The following is a 20,474-nucleotide window of genomic DNA, read 5'->3' as shown; positions in this document are numbered from 1 at the left end:
TTCCACTTTCCTTTTTTAGACTAAATATTCCTCTATGCACTTAAACAGTGTCTTTAGATTTCTCCAGTTCTGCCTCCTTCAAAGCATTTTAACTTTAATTACAAAGAGAAGCAAGAGTGGCTGTGAAATGCGGCTGTTTCTGCACGTGCCTAGGAGAGCCCTCCAAGTGACCTCTTTTCAGTTCCTCAGCATACTGATGTGTCTGTTCTCTAGATTTTTTTGCTTCTCTGCCCGTTTCCTGTGCAGGTCACCTGGATGTCCCCTCACACTAGGGGAATTTCCCAGGAGAGACTTGTGTTGGGTATCTTTGCAGGTGGTGGTGTCCAGCACTGCCGTGCCCTGCGTCCATGTCATTTCTGAAGACAATCCCAGAAACCCAGTACTCTCCCTGACCCTGGCTTCTCTTATTAATTGGGCTGGCAGCTCCTGCTGTAGCATGGGCCAGTCCTGAACTAAATACTTTTCTATTTTATTCAAGTATAAAAGGAGGAAAACCTTCTCTTGGTGACTTTTCTGTAACAAGCCAGTCTCTTTTTGCTTTGGGTTGTGGATTGCCTGCTGGAACTTGATGATGCTTCAGAGATTTATTGAGCTACAGTTGCATTAATAAAAATCTTCACCCTTGCTCAGATCTCCAAGACTATACTTTCAATAAGTTATGCAGTATTACAGAAGGACTTTATGGAGAATTCCTCATACTTCTTTTCAGATTTGAGTCAGTTCCTATCCATAACATCTGTTCTCAGCTTCCTTCTCCATCACCCGAAGCCCAGAACTTCAACCTCTTGCTAAGACTTATAGCCTCACCTTTTGGTTCCAGTTCAGCATCTGGTTTGCCTAGGATTTGCTTCCATTTGTCATACTCTGAGCCTTGCAAAAGAAGGTTCTTCAAGAAACTGCCTGCTTATCTGTCTTACTCTTCAGGCCGAATATTGGAGCAGATAAAGAAATAAAGAATAGTATCTGATGGTGTGAATGAACACACTTCTTCATATCCATATATACGAATTTACTTCTGCAAAATGTAGACTGCTCTTCTGTGGAAGGGCTTATCACCTGCAGAAACCTTGCCTATTGCTTCTCTCCTGCATGGAACTTACTGTGCTCTCAGAGCAGCACCCTCCTGCCCGCATTTTTGAATTGTAGGTCCTGAGGTGCCTTGTATTTTTGATTCTGCAGCACAACTTTTTCTCACCCATTCCTTCATTCTTCTGGCAGAGGGTGATTTTGAGATTTTTGTTCAGCATCTGGTTTGCCTAGGATTTGCTTCCATTTGTCATACTCTGAGCCTTGCAAAAGAAGGTTCTTCAAGAAACTGCCTGCTTATCTGTCTTACTCTTCAGGCCGAATATTGGAGCTGATAAAGAAATACAGAATAGTATCTGATGGTGTAAATGAATACACTTCTTCATATCCATATATACGAATTTACTTCTGCAAAATGTAGACTGCTCTTCTGTGGAAGGGCTTATCACCTGCAGAAACCTTGCCTATTGCTTCTCTCCTGCATGGAACTTACTGTGCTCTCAGAGCAGCACCCTCCTGCCCGCATTTTTGAATTGTAGGTCCTGAGGTGCCTTGTATTTTTGATTCTGCAGCACAACTTTTTCTCACCCATTCCTTCATTCTTCAGGCAGAGGGAGATTTAGAGATTTTTCAGGTGGCTTTCCCATCCTTCTTTCCTTCAGTGCAGAAATGATCTTTAAGAGCTGATGTTTTCTGGCAGCATCCACTCGACTGCTAACTTTGCATGCCCCCTTGGCATTGTAACCCAGCCAGGGTTAACTAGCAGGTCTCAGGTTCAGGCCCAAAAGTTTCCTACAACTTTCTTCTACTTTACTGCATTCGCTCACATGCGGTCCTCAGCTCTACCCACCTAAATATTTAGCCACCATGTTAGGCATGTATGTAAATAGACTTATATATGCATATATGTGTGTATATATACATACACCTATATATGGTAATACTCAGGAAACCTCTTTGCCTGCTTTTGCCCAGATTGCTGCTTCTACAGCAGTAGCTACCTTGTCTGTGTCTTTGATTTTTATCAGTGCTGTTGTACAGGTTATTCTGCCTACTTATTTCCAGAGTTTTACAAAGGGTGCCGGTGAGTTGCCAGGTATAAGTGCAAGTACAGTATTACCCCAGAGAGCTGCAGCTCTGTTCTAGAAGTTATGAAAAGAGTCTTTTGTCTTGGGTTGGCAACCGGGAATTGAGATAATTCCAAAGCCATTATGCCGATTACTTGGTTATCAGAAAAAGCAGTCCCCCATCTCTCCCACTTCTGAAGTTTACTGCTATTGAGTTACTGGTTTAATCCCAGTTCAGCAATGCTGAATTTTGTCGTGAACCCTTGTGGATTGTAACCTTCCCCAGAGTAGTCCTAGTCCAAATGGGTTTCGTTGCCCTCTGGGCATCTATCCTGGCACAGCTCCCAGATGGGGTGCATTAGAGGAGATCTGGGGGGTGGGGGGGGCAGTGATGCCCGTGGGATACAGAGGGCCAGCAGCTTGTTTCAGTGTGTCAGCGCTCAGGCTGGCATTCAAGCAGCTCAGGAGAAAAGGCATTATGTCATCTGGCTGAAAGCACATTAAAATCCCAAAGGTAATTAGCTGGCTGTGAAGGCATTTGTAGCGCAGCGTGTGTGTGGGTGCAAGTTTGGGCGGGAGGGGACGCAGCCGTGGGACTTTGCTGGGTGGAAGGCATCTCTGATGCTCACGGCCCTGCCAGTGAACTTTCTGAGCAAATTGCTTAAAATCTTCTAGGATTTTGCCTCTTCCAGAGCAGGCTTGCATGTACTTAAGGGAGTGCCATGTGTGTTTCAGCCTGGGAGGAAACAAGACAGTTTCGAGCTCCTGCAGGAGCCCCGTGTGAGGACTTACTAAAAGCCACGCTAACAACTCCAACACTGCAGACATTTTTTAGCAGTTTATTTGACAAGTGGTCGGATTTGAAAAATATTTTGTATTTCTTTCAAAAGCTAAGTAGAGATAATTGCATTGGAAGAGTGTTCCACTGGGCAGGACAACGGGGGAGGTGGAGGGTATGACTTGAAACACAAAAAGGAAATAAAATTTTCCTGATCTGCCCTGATAGGACACTTAGACTCTGTCTGGATTAGTTGAGGTCCTCTTAAATAATGGAGTAGGATAAAAATTGGAGCACCAGTTTTGGATTTGATAGCTCCATATTATGTAAAGAAGGATTCAAAGATACCATCCATCCATTTTTTCTTACCTTCCTGCTGACGCTAAGTTTGTGAGACATCTGGGGAAAAACCCGTTCCACTGGGCAGGACAACGGGGGAGGTGGAGGGTATGACTTGAAACACAAAAAGGAAATAAAATTTTCCTGATCTGCCCTGATAGGACACTTAGACTCTGTCTGGATTAGTTGAGGTCCTCTTAAATAATGGAGTAGGATAAAAATTGGAGCACCAGTTTTGGATTTGATAGCTCCATATTATGTAAAGAAGGATTCAAAGATACCATTCATCCATTTTTTTCTTACCTTCCTACCCTGCCGACGCTAAGTTTGTGAGACATGCTGGGAAAAACCAAGAGCAAGAAGGGAAGAGTAATGTATTTTTGAATGGAGATTAGTAAAGCCTCCTGTCTCGGCTTATCAACCAATTAAATTGGTAGCATTTCTCCATTTTAATGAATCTGGAAAAATGGGAATACGTTGTTTTCCTTTGGGGAGGTAAAACTAAAAGATCTGGAAGACATAGAAGTATGTAGATATGGTCCTCAACTACATGTGTGTTATAATAACATATAAATGATGAAATATTCTGTGTATGGGCTGGGGAAAGTTTGTGCTACGACACAGTCCAATGTCACCTTTTTCTTTGCTTCAGGAACCCCAGTTTGGTTCTACATGCAAATTGCACCTATAAGAAATGAGCATGAAAAAGTGGTTTTGTTCCTCTGCACTTTTAAGGATATCACTTTGTTCAAACAACCAATAGAAGATGATTCAACAAAAGGTAAATATGAAATGCACTATTATTTTTTGTAAATGATAAAATACAGGTTTGAGCTAAGCCCTGTGAAAGGAACATGTCATGGTTGTGATCTGTGTCTTGAATTCAGGAAATGTTTTGTGACCTGTCAGAGTTTCAGTGCCACTCTCCTAAATTACTGCTTAAAAAGAAAAGATAAATCACTAGGAGTGATACTGCTTAAAAAGAAAAGATAAATCACTAGTAGTGGAAATTCCCTAACAACATTTTGCCAGTCACAAGCCTTCCTTTCTCTTTGTAATTTCACTACTACTTCACTACAGCTGGTGTTTGCTAAAAACTACATAGATTTGGGTCATTTTAACGCTGTCTTGTTTTGGGGGGGGGCATAATTACTGCTTAAAAAGAAAAGATAAATCACTAGTAGTGGAAATTCCCTAACAACATTTTGCCAGTCACAAGCCTTCCTTTCTCTTTGTAATTTCACTACTACTTCACTACAGCTGGTGTTTGCTAAAAACTACATAGATTTGAGTCATTTTAACGCTGTCTTAGGGCAGTTCTCCTAAGGAACTGGTATCTTCTTTTCAGAAAAAAATAATTTCAGCTCCTTTGTGCTGAGATGTTGATATTTCCTTCTTTCCTCACTCTTGGAGATGATATGCAAAAGAAACAGCCCGTTTGGGTCCTTTATGAGTGGCTAGCAATGATGGGTGGCAGTGGGTGCTGTCCTTGTTATTTAACAGCTGCTGGTGGTGGTGTTTGTGGAGATATGCCGTGCTCTCATCACCTAACAACCCATGGCCAGACCCACAGCCTTGCACAAGACAGAACTGGTGGGGAAAGGTGCAGAGGATCTAGCAGCGTTCTCCGCTTTGGTTATAAGACACGTGTGTCTTGTGTCAGGTTCACATGTGTATTGCTTTGGGTAAAATAATGCACTTAAATGCCCTTCTGTATATATGCGACAGCATCCACATCCCATCTTCTTTTGGAGGTTGCCCTCTGATGATTAATTCCTTGCTCTATTTTTCTCTTCGTGCTTGGAGAAGGCTTTATTTCTCACCTAGGGCCTTGTGTGCTCTAAGCCAACTTCTTCAGAATAACTGGTGCCATTTGAATGCAAGCAGGATTTAAACTAATTTCTTATGATCTAGAAAACACTTATTTACATGAGTTTGGATAACTGAAAAGTAGATTTGTAAAAGCAGACTTAAAATAAAACAAAAAGCCTCTCTTTGGGCTAACACCAAGTATGAGGATTTTTCTGTCTAGAGAATATTATCCATAAAATTATAAGGTCCTGATACACTAATATCTTCTCAGCCATCATAAGCTTTATTGCTTCTACGTTTTAGTTAGCAACCTGAAAATGTTCCTTTATTTCATTTTTCAGCTCCACAAGGTGGAATTCTTCTGCCTGGAAATAAAGTGAATTTTTTAAGATAAATGCTAGTTAATTGAAAAGACTTTAATGGTAGCAGTTGGAAGGCATGGGACTGGCTCTTTGCTGCAATGCATATAATATGTAGTGGGAGCTCATCACGGAAAAAGCCAGTCTTTGCAAGGATCCTCTTGTAGGATTTCCTATTTGATGCTTTCTTGGGGGACCAAGATGTATTTATCTCACATAAATACAATCTCAACAATCCTTAACTCCCCCCTTTCACTGGCTCTGCCCCACTTTCTGCAGTATTTCCTTGCACTGAAGAGTGGGTGGCTGCAGCAGGACAGGGAAAACGCGTTGAAGGTGGCTCCCAAATGCAGAAATAATGAAATGTTGCCTCCTTTGGATTTGCAGCCTGGGAGATGAGTACTCTGTTGCCTTCCCTGGAGAGGCAAGGATGTGCTGGGGTGGCTGAGCTCTCCCCCTCCCTTGTCGTGTGGCTGAGGGGGAGCAGAACGCATTAGGCATCCATTATAGGAACAATATATATGTTCCTATGGGAAAGAGCAGTAGCTGCGAAGTGCGCAACTTGTGTACTGCTGTTCTCCAGTGAAGGGTACCATTAGTTAAAATGCCAGGTATTAACTATGAACGTTACAAAATGTTGTCGTCAGCAGCCAGAGAGGTTTGACTGCATATTTAAAGAGCACTTACTCTATCAAAGCCGTACTTAAAACAAAACACAACACTGCAGAAGGCAGTTAAGTCACATCTCTCAAGTGCCTTTAAGGCATATGATAGGAGTCTTAAGAAATTGCTCAGGGTGCTTTGATTAGAGGATTGATACAAATTGATAAATATATTCAGCAAGCTCCATCATTACAAACCACTGACCTGATTTTTTTTCTTCTCCTTTTGCGTAAATTGGAGCTCACCTTTTATATTCTTCATATATATATATATATAAAAAATCATACTCAAATATTTGCACCATTTTACTTACAAGGATGGGAAAGCAGCACTGTTGCATGACCCTCTGTGTATCAGCTGTTGGATCTCTGAGATCCCACAGCACCGGGATCAGTATTGTTTTGTCAGACGTAGTGCTATGAGAGATGCATAATTCATTGTCCTTGCAGATAACATTACAACGTGCTTAGAAGCTGCCTGGCCACTTTCTTTTTGAATTATGAGATTAGTAAACATATACATTACAATTTAGTGGGGAATTTTGAAACTTTTGTAAAAAGCATTTCAGTAAAATACGGCTGTTGAGTGCTGGGATTTGTCATTGAAAGGGCTATTTTTTTTTTCTTTTTAAAAGAATGATTTTTCTTCAGGAATTCTGCCAGGACCATGCAATACATAATACATAAGTAACTATGGTGCAGATGAGTTACTGTCTATTACTTATGGGAGCAGTAAATTCGAAATAAAAAATTCATCAGAAATAAAATATTGATGTCATTATGCAATAATCTTTCCGTACTGATATATTCTGGACTGTTTGAAGGTATGTTGCTGTGCTGCGAAGCTTCAGTATATCACAGTCCTATGAGGTACAAGAATTTGGTTGTATCTACGCTGCAGGGTGTCTGTGTGTCCTGCTCCTGGAAAGAAATGCTTGGCGTTGCCAGATCCACTTGCAGTGGCTGCGATGTGATTGGCACCTTGTGCAGACCTTGCATGAGCAGCTGCGTTTTCACAGAATCATGGAATTGTCAGAGTTGGAAGGGACCTCTAGAGACCATCCAGTCCAACTCCCCTGCCAAAGCAGGGTTGCCCAGAGCACATCACTCAGGAGCATCCAGGTGGGGCTTGAAGATCTCCAGAGAAGGGGACTCCACACCCTCCCTGGGCAGCCTCTGCCAGGGCTCTGCCACCCTCACCCCAAACAAGTTCTTCCTCAGATTGGAGTGGAACTTCCCATGTTCCAGCTTGTGCCCGTTGCCCCTCGTCCTGTCACTGGGAACCGCTGGAAAGAGTCCAGCTCCATTCTCCCTCAACCCACCCTTTAGATCCTTGGAAGCATGAATAAGGTCTCCCCTCAGCCTTCTCTTCTCCAGGCTAGAGAGTCCCAGCTCTCTCAGCCTTTCCTCATCAGGGAGATGCTCCAGCCCCTCCATCACCTTTGTTGCCCTACGCTGGACTCTCTCCAGCAGTTCCCTGTCTCTCTTGAACTGGGGAGCCCAGAACTGGAGGCAGGATTCCAGTTGTGGCCTCCCCAGTGCAGAGCAGAGGGGGAGAACGACCTCCGTCCATCTCCTGGCCACACTCTTTCCTACACAGCCCAGGATGCCATGGTCCCTCAGCCATGAGGATGCAGAACTGCTCTGAAGTGTTGAGGAGCTTGTTGCATCCAGGAGCAGAGGAGGTACAAATAAAACAAAATTGTTGTCTTGCTACAAAGACATTGCAAGGGAGAGTTGGGGGGTTGTTTTGTCGGGTATAGGCTCAAAACCATGCTTGTTTACAGGCTCGGCACAAAAAAAAAAATGATAGAGTTGGCATCACGGGGACTAGCCCCGTGCGAGCGAGGGGAGTTAGAGAGGTCTGGAGCACTGCGGCAGATGGTGCAGCTCTCTGTTACCTGTGTGCTCACCGCTGGCGGCGTGTGAGGAGGAGGAGGAGGGGGACTTGCTTGCGGGAGGGAGTAAAAGTAATGAAAAATTTTCCCGGGTCACCCAGGAGACTGTGAATTTGTCGCAGTCCAGAAAGCTGTTGAAACTTACTGGGCTGAAAGCAAGACTGGAAAAAAAGGGATATTTAAAAGCTACCTTCCTCTAATAAAATATAGTGACAGAGATCAAAACCCTTGTTTTCTGAGAGTTCGACACTAAGGATTTGACTTGTTTTCTTGTTACCCGTGCTGGTGTCTGTTATCGCTGAGTGATGCGCAGGAGACCTGCGGTGTATAACAGTGTGACAATGGCCAAAAAGTACTGTTGTATCCTTGTAAATGGAAAATTACTTGCAAAGTGTCTAAGCATTGCAAAGGTAGAACAAAATCCCCAGCATCTCAAGTAGAAGCAGTGAAGATGGTAATGGAAGGAAACATCAGCCACCTGGTTGACGTGTTCACTCCCGGGTGAAGATGCCACCGGCGATTGTGCAAGTCTGGAGAATAGGGAGAACGCTCTCCCTTGACTTGGTTTAGGGTTTCTAGTGCCCCAGCTCCTAAGTCAGTGGCTGGATGAGCTGTGTGTGGTGGCAGCGTGGAAGAAGAGGCTGTGATAGAATTAGTGATAGAGCAGGAAACGTTGCAGGAGATGATGGCCACGCTTGGTGGTCACTGGGACAATGTCTGATTTTCTAGTGCCATATTTCTAATCCTTATTTATCCATAGCTGTGCTTTGTTTGTCTAGTCTCTGTTTCTTTCCTTCTCCTGCTCCCCTTTGGTAATACAAACATTTGCCTTATCTGGATTTAGTACCAAGCAATAGGTCCTACCTGTGGTGGTGGAGGGTCAGATCTCCAGGTGTCCTGGCTGCATGCCTTACACAGCAGAGGTGGAAGGGCCTTACAAGCATATAAAAGATTGTATTATGTATTTTCTTCCAGAGAATAAAACCCAAAGTATCTTTTTTTTTTTTTTTTAATGTTTGTACCATTGTAGGGTCACAGTTGGATGCTTTTATCAGTTTGCTGTGCTTTTATTCTGTCTTTACCCAATGGTCTTTTAAAAACATCTGAAGACTTTCACTTGCTCCAAAGACACACAATGGTAATAATCTTATGTTTATTTGTCAGAGAAAAAATGAAGCCATTTTTCTGGGCCCTTACTATTCGAAGGGCCAATTAAAAATGTTAACACCATTGGATGCCAGGAGTGCTGTAGATTATGTTGAACTGAAAATTTAAGGATAAAAAAAGACCCGAATTTTTGGGCTAATAATGGAGTTTCACCTAGTTATGCAATGGCTTTATTTCCTTTGTTATCAACGGCAAAAAAAAGTGGTCTCTGGGTAAACTTGGAAGTTTTTTCGGCTAGAATTCTTACTGGCTATTTTGAGTCTCTTTTGAGTGAAACATCAGGCTTGTCACCTGCTGGAGGTGATCGGGAAGCTCTAGTGAATACTGATGGGATGCTGAATTAGGATGTAAAGGTGTGTTAGTGAGGTCCCTACAACTCGGGACTGTGTGCTGTTAACAGATGGGATCAGGGGATGGCACAGCAGTATCCTTAAGTTGGTTTTTCTTTTTTTCCACTTGATAGAGCCAGACTTTGATAATCAAGACTGTCTGGGACAATGCTTTAATGCTTCCAGTGATATAACTCTTTATGGTTATATAACGCTATATAATGATACAACTCTATCTCGGAGTGTGACAGGGCTATAAAAAGTGTAGTAGTTGCAGAAATACGCGCTTATGCTTGCAAATCCTTGCTAAGCCTATAATTCTGATCCTTTTTTATCTTTAATAAGTGCAAGTTATTAAGCATATATAACTAGTTGCACATGGGAACTTTTTTCCTTGTGGGGGTATCAGCCCGGGTGATAATAGAAGTGGGTGGAGGGATTAGAGCATGAAAATGAGGTTTCTACCTTTAGCTGAAGCACAGTGTACCCTCTTGAATACATCACCTTGACAGTAATCCATAGCAGTAATTTAAGAGGTCACAATTTGGATATCCTTACCATATTTTTATTGCGTTTTTCCATGGCTGTAATGACAAGGGTCTTGGTGCTGTAGAGGCTCGCTTGTTCTGGCACCATTTGATATTGCTCTGATCTGCAGACTCTCACTCCCCAGTGCCTTCGGGCACCAAGGACATCACCCCCATTTCTCCATTCTCCCCTGGGACTAAAGTGCAGCATCCAGGGACACCTGGGCCTCGAGAAAAGACATAGTGGGGGATAAGAGAAGTGGTCATTTACCAGGACACTAGGTGGGCTTCCAGTGCCAAGAGTAGACAACTCAGAGGAATGATGCTAAGATCCAGGGTCTTGGTATTTGAAACCACCCACTTTGGATGGGCATGGCTTTCTTCTGAGGTCACTGTTGCTGCAGGACAATCTTCCCCATCATTGTCTTCAGTGACGTGCTGGTGGCACTTTAGCAGACACCGCAAAGGCTGAACAATCACGGAGAGGCTGGGTGACACTCTGAGACCTTATTTCTGATGTTGTTCCTCCCCTGCCCTCCCCAGTCCACTTCTTGCTGTGCTGCTGTCAGAGACCCACCACGATGAAGAAGAGAGAATTTCCATATCCAGGGCTGTTTAGTTTCCTTGGCAGAAATCAGGTGCTTTTCTAAATCTCGTGTTGCCTTTTGATGCTTTTGTGTGCTCCATCAGCAACCCACAATGCACATGAGCTGTCTGTAGATTTCTGGAAGTTTAATGTGCAATGAAAAAGAAATCCCATTGAAATCAAATCTAACCCTGTGAGAGGCTGAATTAAACTGGAAGTTGATCTTTAAAGCGGTAACTGTTTGTGGAGAGATGCACTTCCTGTGTAGAAAACTGAATGCTCATAAGCCATACATAAAATAAGTATAAATATGGTAGATTTAGAGAGTTTAAGAGTCTAATATGTATATCACAGGTCATTACATTTCACAGAGCTAACTCCGCAATATTGCCCATTGCTCAGCCTCTCCAAGCCGAGCTCTTACTATTGTATATCCAAGGAGTAGGTGACCTTTTGCCAAAGTAAACCACATGCTGAATTGCTCATCTACTAAGCCCTCTAGATTCTTTTCAGAACAGTTCTTTGCTGGGGACATTTCCCCCTCCTGTGCTGGAGTTACAAGTTGCATTGTTTTTGCCTAGATATCTGATTGCCATTTTAATGGCACGTGCCCAGTTATCAAGCACATCATCCTGTGTGACTGCTTTCATTACTGCTTAACGTACCTGTAATCTTCCTGTCACCTGGGCTTTTTATTGGTGATTTTGTAATGACTTTCAAACCATAGGGAAAAGCACAGAATAGAAGGGGACCTGCCGAGTAGGGTCCAGAAGGCTCTCAGTAATAATTTTTTTTTACTATTTTCCGCTGCTCCTTGTTGGATATATGCCAGGCAGCAAGTTCTTCATCCATTTAACCTGTAATTTACAGAACTGTGTAGTTGTAATGCTTTGTTGAGCGTGGCACACGGTGTCAATTCAGTGAAGATTACCCTACAAGAGGATTTGGCCAACGTGTGGCTTTCAGGGAATTCAAATGCAGCACCAGGATGAGGTGTAGGGCTATAAAGATGATGAGGGGCCTGGAGCATCTTCCTTATGAGGAGAGGCTGAGGGACTTAGGGCTTTTTAGAACAGAGAAGAGAAGGCTGAGAGGGGATCAGATCAATGCTTATAAATGCTTCAAGGGAGGGTGTCAAGAGGACAGGATCTTTTTTTCCGTGATGCCCAGGGATAGGATAAGAGAAAATGAGCACAAACTTGAATGTGAGAAGTTCCACCTAAACCTGAGAAGGAACTTCTTCACTTTGAGGGTGGCAGAGCCCTGGAAGAGGCTGCCCAGGGGGGTGGTGGAGTCTCCTTCTCTGGAGAAATTCCAAACCTGCCTGGACACGTTCCTGTGGGACCTGCTCTGGGTGGCCCTGCTTTGGCAGGGGGTTGGACTGGATGATCTGCAGAGGGCCCTTCCAACCCCATGTCATTCTGTGATTCTGTGATTTGATGTGATGAGTGCTGTGGTTGTGCTCATCACATCGGTTTGGGAGCTGTTGAGAGGAAGGTCCTTGGCTGCAGGCGGGAGCAAACCAGGGTCAGCTGTGGAGGTGGTCCTCAAGGTGATGTTGCCCAGTCCAGCCCCAGCAAGCGAGCACTGGTACGGGGAGCTGCCCTGGCTCCTTCCTCTCCAGGGTACATCATAGATATCCTGTGGCTCTGGCTGGCTGTTGCATTCAGCTTGCAGCTTGTTCTGTCAAGGCATTTGGCTGTGTTCCTGAACCACATTTATACTCTTATCAAATAATGAAATCAACATTGTGGGGCATTTTACATCATTCCTTATTGACAGCCGTTTTGTTCTTTTCCTTTTCTCTTATTTTGCCTGTCACTGGGGTCTAGTTGAGAAACCTGTTTGCCCTTTTTGCATATGAGTGCAGAAAAGCCTTTTGGTCCTACTTTGGGAGGTCTTTAAAAACTTCATTGTTACTATAAAAAAAAGTAATAATGTCAAAAAATCTAGCCAGAGAAGGATTTTTTCCCCAATGTCTTTAGCTTTCCATGTCCATTCTCATAAGCCATAATTTCTCATTCACATACTTGCTCCCTTTCTTCCCATCTGTCTGTGCTTTATTGTATATTGCTTTTTCATTTCTAGCAGTTGCCTTCCTTTCAACGCTTCGCTTTTGGCTGATGAAGTCCTTTTTCCTTGAGCATTGAATGGCACCATTTTTGCTATCTGACAAAGTCATAAAAGCCAGTTGTCTGACATTTACAGTGTTTAGTCTTTGTTGTTGTTGTGGTTTGGGGTTTTTTTTCTTCCCCAAATTTGCACTTGTGTTTATATAGCTATGGGAAATAAGGTCCTTGGTGGCCCTGTGTGTGTGTATAAAGTTTGGCTTTAGTTGCAGAATCATGAAATTTAAGTCATGCACTGTAAATTTACAGCTCTCAGAATTAAATTAAAAAATACATTGTATACCAAATGTAGTGCTTTTCATCAGTAGATGTCAAAATAGCTTGCAAAATAGGTCATTAGCATTATTTTCATTTTAAGGAGAAGAAACTGAAGCCCAGAGAGGTAAAGTGATATCCCCAAGATTACCCATTGATTCTTCATCCATTTTGAGCTCCCCAGTGGTTGCAGTGGGTGGATGGTAAGTGGGAATACAAGACTGAGCAAGAACAGAGGTCAGATGTAAAAATGATCCCAAGAGTGCAGTGCATTATCAGACAGTGGAACACACAGAATTTCAATTTGGGAAATTTATCCTAGTATTTTGAATTACATTTGAATAGGCTCTGTGGTTCTTCAGTCCATAAATAGTTTTGCTGTATCATGGGAGTGATTGAGCTGTGTTTGACTGTTATCCTATTTTTTTTTCAGGAATCCCATTTATTCCCCTCTCTCTAATAAAGCAAAACCAGAATGATTAAGTTTTTTGAAGAGAAATTGAGCTCTTTCAGCCATACTTTACCTGCAATAAAAAGCAAACAGTCAGCCAATGTAACGATTTTACTATCTGAACACCTAGAAATAGTTGAGAATTGTAGATTCTAACTATTGACGCAAAAGGATGATCCATGTTACCAGTTGAATTCCATAACTCTGAGCAGAGTTTGTATATACTGAGTTTATATATATCTGAGCATACTTTATATATAAAGTATATATTATTTAAGCATTCTGTATATTAACTGTTTTGTGCTTAGTAGGAAGAGCAGAAGAACAACCTTTCCATGCTCTGGAGGTGTTCCTTATACACCTGCAGGCAGGAATCCACACGAGCATTGCTGTAATTACCCTCTGCTGTTGTTTTTTCACACTTACACTGCAGTCTAAGATATTGGATAATTCCCTGTTACACTGATTTAAAAGCCATCATTATTTCTGATCCTTTTAAGACCAGACAAACCTTGACAAAAAGGTTAATTGCAACCCAGTAGAGCTACACTAATGTTTTATTAGGGGGAACTAGTCATATCTAGATTTTTCAGAGCAAGTGCACTATAAAGAACATTAACATCTCACTTTGAGATTTTTAAACTCTTCATAAAGTCTGATGTATGAATTTAGCTTTAAAACAAGATAATATAGTTTATGAACTAGAGTTTTTAATATTTTTTTTCAGTGTGGTTGCTAGCTGTGGTGAAATCCGTACTTAGACCTGCACACAAATCGAATAAAAGAGATTGCAAATTTTCAAATCCTAATTAAATTAGGGCGAGAATTTGAAGGGTTTCCTCGCTTGCATTTTTACATTTAAAATTACATTTGAGGATACCTCTTGTTATCTTTGAAGGCAATGGGTAGGCCTATTGAGTCCTGAGGTTTGTTCAGGGAAGGTGACTTAAGCACTAGTGGAGCAAATGAGCCCCAGTCTTTTTTGCTCATTAGCTTGTGCCTGCAGGGGGACTTCTCCCCAGTGGAGGGACCGGCCAGGGTCTGTCCCAGCCCCTTGGCAGGAGGGTCTGTGTGTGATGGGCACCAGGAGTTGCTCCTCCAGGCATGCGGGAGAGCCTTCAGGGTGCTCACAGTTTTGGGTGGAGTCTAACTCATTCTCTGCCTGCTTTGTGACCTTAAGAGGAATCGGAGGGATTTAAAGATTTTTGTCTCCAGATAACCATTAGGAAACAGTTATTCTGACCCCTCGCTTCTGCTTGGAGGAGCCTCCTGTGCTGTGCTTTCTTTAGACAGCATTTGCTCTTGTCCTTTTTATGCTGTGCTGTACACTGCAATAGCATCTTCGACCTGGATGACATCTCTCCATCCTCGGAGACGGCAGCAGAGAAGAGGAGCAGGGGTTGGAGATGGATGAGAGTGTTTATGCACCGAATTTGTCTGCGGGCTGTATTAACGAGAAGGAGATTGGTGACCAGAAGGGCAGGGAGAGAGATCCCTATGGCAATGCAGGAGTGTGGTTTGCAGAAGGTCCCTGAATGCAGAGTGCAGCGTTGGAGTGGAGCTGTTAGGGGAGCAGCTGCTGCAGAGCTGTTCCCATCCCAGCTGTCCAGTATAAAACACGATGATTGATTCAGGATCTCAGGAAGAAAGACGTGTGGGCATAATACTGCTCTTGATGGAGTAGTAGCTGCTGGAAGGGCGCATGCTACAGTGAGAGAGAGGTTTCATGTAAGATAGTTTGGACTTTCTGACGATGGAGGGATGATAGGATCAAGTTCTAAGGGGCTAAATTTGTATTAGCTTTCTAAAGGGGGTCATTGACAAGAAAGCTGGAAATACTGTTTCCCTCTTAGACACTGCATAATTTTTGTAGTGGTGTATGAATCTAATGAGTGGTGGAGCATCTTAGACCCATCTAGAAGAGGGGTTCCCCTCTGAGGTGTTCAGGCACTCTGCCTGCTTCACTTGACCATTGCCTGCCTCCCTTCCATTCTCCTGCAGTACCTCAAATATCCTGGCACAATGTTAACAGCTTCAACTCATGTTGTAGCAGCTAAGGTTTGAAAGAAATACTATTTTATTTATTTTAAATTAATTTAGTACTCCTTTTTCTCTCTTCAGCCGTTGTCTAAACTACTCCACCAAGTCATCCCTGGCTCCGTTAGCCCCACAGTCAGATGGTTGTCAAACTGGCAGTCTTAATTAAGCTGGAGATGTGGAGAATATTTTGCAGATGTGAAGTACTTAATAGTGACTAAAACACATCGAGGAAGAAGAAGTTGCACACTTGGAAGGACAGCATTACGGGTGGGCCAAGGCAGAGACTAGTTTATCAGCAGGCTTGCTGCCTTCATGTCCTGTCTTCGTAACTGTTAAACCCGCATCTTCAATTTCTTGTGAATGCAAAAATTTTAGTTTGAGTAATGGATAGGAATGGGGAAATATTTTGCTAGGCATCTGGTTAAGCACAGACCCTTAGAATCATAGACTCATTTAGATTGGAAAATACCGTAAGATCATCAAGTCCCACTGTTAACCTAGCACTGCCAAGTTATCGTTAAACCATGTCCTTAAGCACCACATCTACATGTCTTTAAAATGCCTCCAGGGATGGCGACTCAACTACTTCCCTGGGCAGCCTTTTCTAATATTTTATAATCCTTTGTATATTCTTCCTACCCTCAAGCAGATCAACACTCCCACCGAGCTTGGTGTCATCTGCAAACTTACTGAGCATGCACTTGACGTTTTGGATCATGAGAATGGATGCAGATAATGAGGGTATTTTTTTTTTTCATATCAGGGGTATAAATTTGTCTGGTTTTATCCATGAATCAGAAAGTAATTTAGGAGAACCAGGGGAAACAACCATTTTGTGTGCATGTTATTCCAGAATTTTCCATTTGAGGTAGTTAACATCTTCCTCTGAAATACCCAGTTTAACTTGTAGGGAGAAGCAGCTGCTGGCCTGATCTGGTGTGTGATCTGATGAAGTTGTCTTTATTCCTAAGAATTTGAGTGCAATGGTGCAAGCTCACGGTATTATTTTTCAAGTGGTGCTGTGGAAGACAGATCCAATCCAGCTGAGCTGAAGAGAGCATCAGAAGTGTTGTTTTTTCTCATGAGTAGTTTTTTTTTCCCTCTTGCACCTGCTATTTGTGCTGCTTCTTACTCCTTCCAGACTAAAAATATCTATGAGGACAGGTGGTCACTAATACATAGGATAAAATTATCATTCTTTTCAAGTCTTGTCTCCATAGAGGAAAAGAAAGGACAGAATCATTTGAAGAAACATTGACAACAGTAGGCAGCTATGAAAATTTTGCCTTATCTATTTAAACACACACATTGGTTTTAAATATAATTCTGAAGTTATCTAGTCTACAACAAGGTCAAGAAATGGAGAAATGTACCCTGTACAGATTATTTCAGACACGAGGCAGCCTGTATACATTTCCACCTTCCCACTCATACCCCAGCATCTTGCTGTTGCTATGTTTTTAATTCTCTTGGGTTGTAAATAGGAAACAGAAGAAGTTGGTTTCACACTATTGCAGATGGATATGTTGGAGCAGTAGAATAATGCTGGAATTTGTGCTGAATTAGAAAAAAGTCATGTTAGCGTATTCTGTACTTCCAACATCCAGAATCATGGGCTTCACAGGGCTGAAAATGTGAAAATGTGAGGTCTCTAAATGAGACTGGAAGGTTTTTTTGCAAAAGGTCGGCTCTAGCACAAAGCAGAGCTTTGGTCTTGCTGGACAAAGGACATGATGAAATGGTTTGCCCCATGAAAAGAAGAGGTCAGACCAGATGAGCAGAGTGGTAACTCTGAATGCTAAAAATGTGTAGCTTCTTTCTTTCACCTGACATTGATGATCTCACCAAGGTAGAATAGGAATATTTCAAAAAGTCATAGTTCTTCCTTTTATTTTTACAGCAAAAGGATTGCTGTTGTTTGGTATGTGTCATACTCCTCCAGCTCCTTGTGGCACATCTTCCCCAACTTGCCCAGGCTTTCTGTATTTGTGGTAAATGCAAAAGAGATGTTTTTCTTACCTAAGGTGATGAAAACGGATTTCTTACCAGTTTTGCTTTTATAAAAGGAGAGGTATTTTTTAAAACCCATGTTTTTGTGAGTGAGACCTCTCAACCTGTGAAGCCCCATGGGAAAGGATTGCTACATGAAGCCATCTCCTATCGTTGCTGACTCTTCTCCAAATCCTCATCTAATCACTATAGAGTTCAATGCCCTAAACCTCAGAAAATAAAGTAATCCTTGGATCATTAACTGTCAGCCATCAGAAAGGTTACAGAATCCCAGGATGTTTAGGGTTGGAAGGGGACATCAGGAGTTCATCTTGTCCAACCTCCTTGCTGAAGCAGGGCCCCCTGTGGCTAGATGCCCAGGACCATGTCCATACCGCTTTTGAATATCTCCTGGGAGGAAGACTCCACAACCTCTCTGGGCAACCTGTGCCAGTGCTCGGTCACCATGACAGTAAAAAGCTGTTCCCTGATGTGTAGACAGAACATCATGTGTTTCATTTTGTGCCCACTGCATCTGGTCCTGTCACTGGGCACTACTGGAAAGAGCCTGGCTCTGTCTTCTTTGCACCCTCCCTTCAGGTATTTATGGACATAATAAGATCCACCCCCACAAGCTTTCTCTTCTCCAGGCCAAAAAGTGCCAGCTCTCAGACTTTCCTTGAAGTAGAGATGCTCCAATCCCTTAATCATCTTTGGGGCCATTTGTCAGAACCACTTCAGGATGTCCATGTCTCCCTTGTACTGGGGAGCCCAGAACTGGCCTCACCAGTGCTGAGTAGGGGGAGAGGACCTTCTTTGACCTGCTGGCAGTGCAGCCAAGGGTACCCTTTGCCTTCTTTGCAGCATGGGCGCGTTGCTGGCTCACGTTCTGCTTTGTCTACCAGGACCCCTAGGTCTTTTTCTGCCAAGCCACTTTCTGTCTGGGAAGCCCCCAGCCTTGAGTTAGGTTGATGGTTGGACTAGATGATCTTTAAGGTCCCTTCCAACCTAGATGATTTTATGATTCTGTTCTATGATTCTATATATTGATGCATGGGGTTGTTCCTACCCAGGTAAAGGACTTTGCATTTCTCCTTGTTCGTGAGGTTGCTGTCAGAGAGTAGCTGCTAAAGCTGAGATGTGACAAATGGGGGTATTTGGGTGTAGGTGGGTGTCAAGAGGATGGGGCTGGTCTTTTTTCAGTGGAGCCCAGGGGCAGGACAGGAGGAAATGGGCACCTGAATATAAGAAGTTCCACCTAAAGACGAGGAGGAACTTCTTTACTTTGAAGGTGACAGAGCCCTGGAAGAGGCTGCCCAGGGAGGTGGTGGAGCCTCTTTCTCTGGAGACATTCAAACCCACCTCGGCATGTTCCTGTGCAACCTGCTCTGGGTGGCCCTGCTTTGGCAGAGGGTTGGACTAGGTGATCTCCAGAGGTCCCTTCCAACCCCATGTCATTCTGTGATTTGGGACTGAATCCAAGTTTGGCTATGGTGCTTTTGGCTTTGCAGAGCACCTTTCCATCACTCTCTTACCAGCTTTGTGGGGCAGGGTGAACAAACTAAAGCTTGAGGACTGCCCCAAGGTCCATCTCCGTGGACCACAGGGGAGTGTCTTTCCAGGGCAAGAACGCGGTGAGTGTGTGATGTGTGTGTAGGTACCTGCCCAGGGTTTGGAGGTGGGTGACCACTTCCTGGAGGAGAACTGCTCTTTTTCTCTGGTTCCTGCTGGGTGGTTGCAGCGTGCCAAAAGCCGTCTGGATGCTCCGTGACCTCCAGCAATTACAAGAAATGTCGGGCAGAGCTGTCACGACGCTCTTGCCATGCTTGCTTTCTCTTTGAAATCCCTGGCTGAGAAAGATAAAGAGCAGTTCAGACTTTTGTCTTTAAAACTGTGGCAAGAAGACAGCTTTAAGACAGTTAGGGGGAAAAAAAAATTCTTGTGGTTTTCTCTATAAATTAATAGTTCATACTGGGATCACTATAGTCTCTTTTGACCTTGTTTAAAACAGAAAGTGCATGTTCCTAATTGAATATCCCTGTAAGCTCGAGAAGCATGAGGCATATCCAAAGGTCACATTTAAGGTTTAGATTTGAAAAGTTAAGATAACACTTCTATTTCTTACCTTTTCGCAGTGCAATTTTAATGTGCTTTTTTTTTTGAGGTCATATATAAATAGCCAGACACAAATGGTTTGTGCTGTGCTGGTGGTATATCGTGATATTTAGGTCTGTTTTGATTACGAAGAGATGCACAATGGTTTTACATTTGTGTGAACGTGATAATATATGTGGTAAATTGCAAAGCCAAACTGTAAATTATTTTTTTCCTTGAAATTTTATTGCCTTGTCTGTTCTCTGCCCTTCGTTTTATCTACCCCAGGGCTTCCTTTAAGTTTCCAAGTCCCTGCCTCCTACCAGACAACAGGCGTTTAAAAATAAACCTAGCTAACATAGAAATGTTGTGTTTCCTTTCTCAGATGTGACGTTTCCCCCAATTTTCACCTACTCAGCATTCAAGTTAAATAAGTAAAACATTCTCCTGAACCCGTTTTCTGTTTGTAATTTATTTGTTATTTTATACACACCTGTGTAGTACAGTATCAGGTTGTACCTGGCTAAAGCTGATGTGGAGCATCTTCTTCACTGCTCTTGGGGAGGCATTTCCTTCTAGCAGATATCTGAATTTTTGATTTTCCTGCTTAACGCCAAGGTGCTACCAGTTTTTAAACCCCATATCATTTCTTTGCTGCCACTGGTCCACCTTGTCTCTTGACTGCCCGCTGTCACCTAGGGGTGTTTTTCCAGCAGGGGTGACTTGGTGACACCTTCCCGGGTCAGTGCTGCTGCCAGTACAAACCCAAATTGCTTCCTTCTGAACGCTGCACAAAAAAATTCCCTGGGCCTTGTGTTGTGGGTCTTAAGCTGCCATTAAGGCAGCTGTTTGTCATTAGTCTAACAGCTATGTGTATTTCTTAATGCCATTTAAAATTAGTGCTTAATCTGTTTTTAAAGTCTTAATAGTTTTGGGGTTTTTTTTTCATCTGAAGCATTGCTGTTG

At 43.0% G+C, this 20,474-nt stretch overlaps 1 protein-coding gene across 2 annotated transcripts in view; it reads left to right on the top strand.

The window, feature by feature from the left end:
- KCNH5 (potassium channel, voltage gated eag related subfamily H, member 5) overlaps positions 1-20,474 on the top strand; it is a 160,492-nt gene that overhangs the window by 23,153 nt on the left and 116,865 nt on the right. For both annotated transcript variants that reach the window (XM_014966615.1, XM_014966616.1), the window contains one exon: positions 3,863-3,991. In XM_014966615.1, the coding sequence (XP_014822101.1) occupies positions 3,863-3,991 (129 nt within the window). The remainder of the gene's footprint in view (positions 1-3,862; positions 3,992-20,474) is intronic.

The sequence above is a fragment of the Calidris pugnax genome, unplaced genomic scaffold, assembly GCF_001431845.1.
Source record: "Calidris pugnax isolate Ruff unplaced genomic scaffold, ASM143184v1 scaffold74, whole genome shotgun sequence".
NCBI lineage: Eukaryota > Metazoa > Chordata > Aves > Charadriiformes > Scolopacidae > Calidris > Calidris pugnax.
Note: the sequence above shows the minus strand (reverse complement) of the source record. Positions and strands in the feature narration are given on the sequence as shown.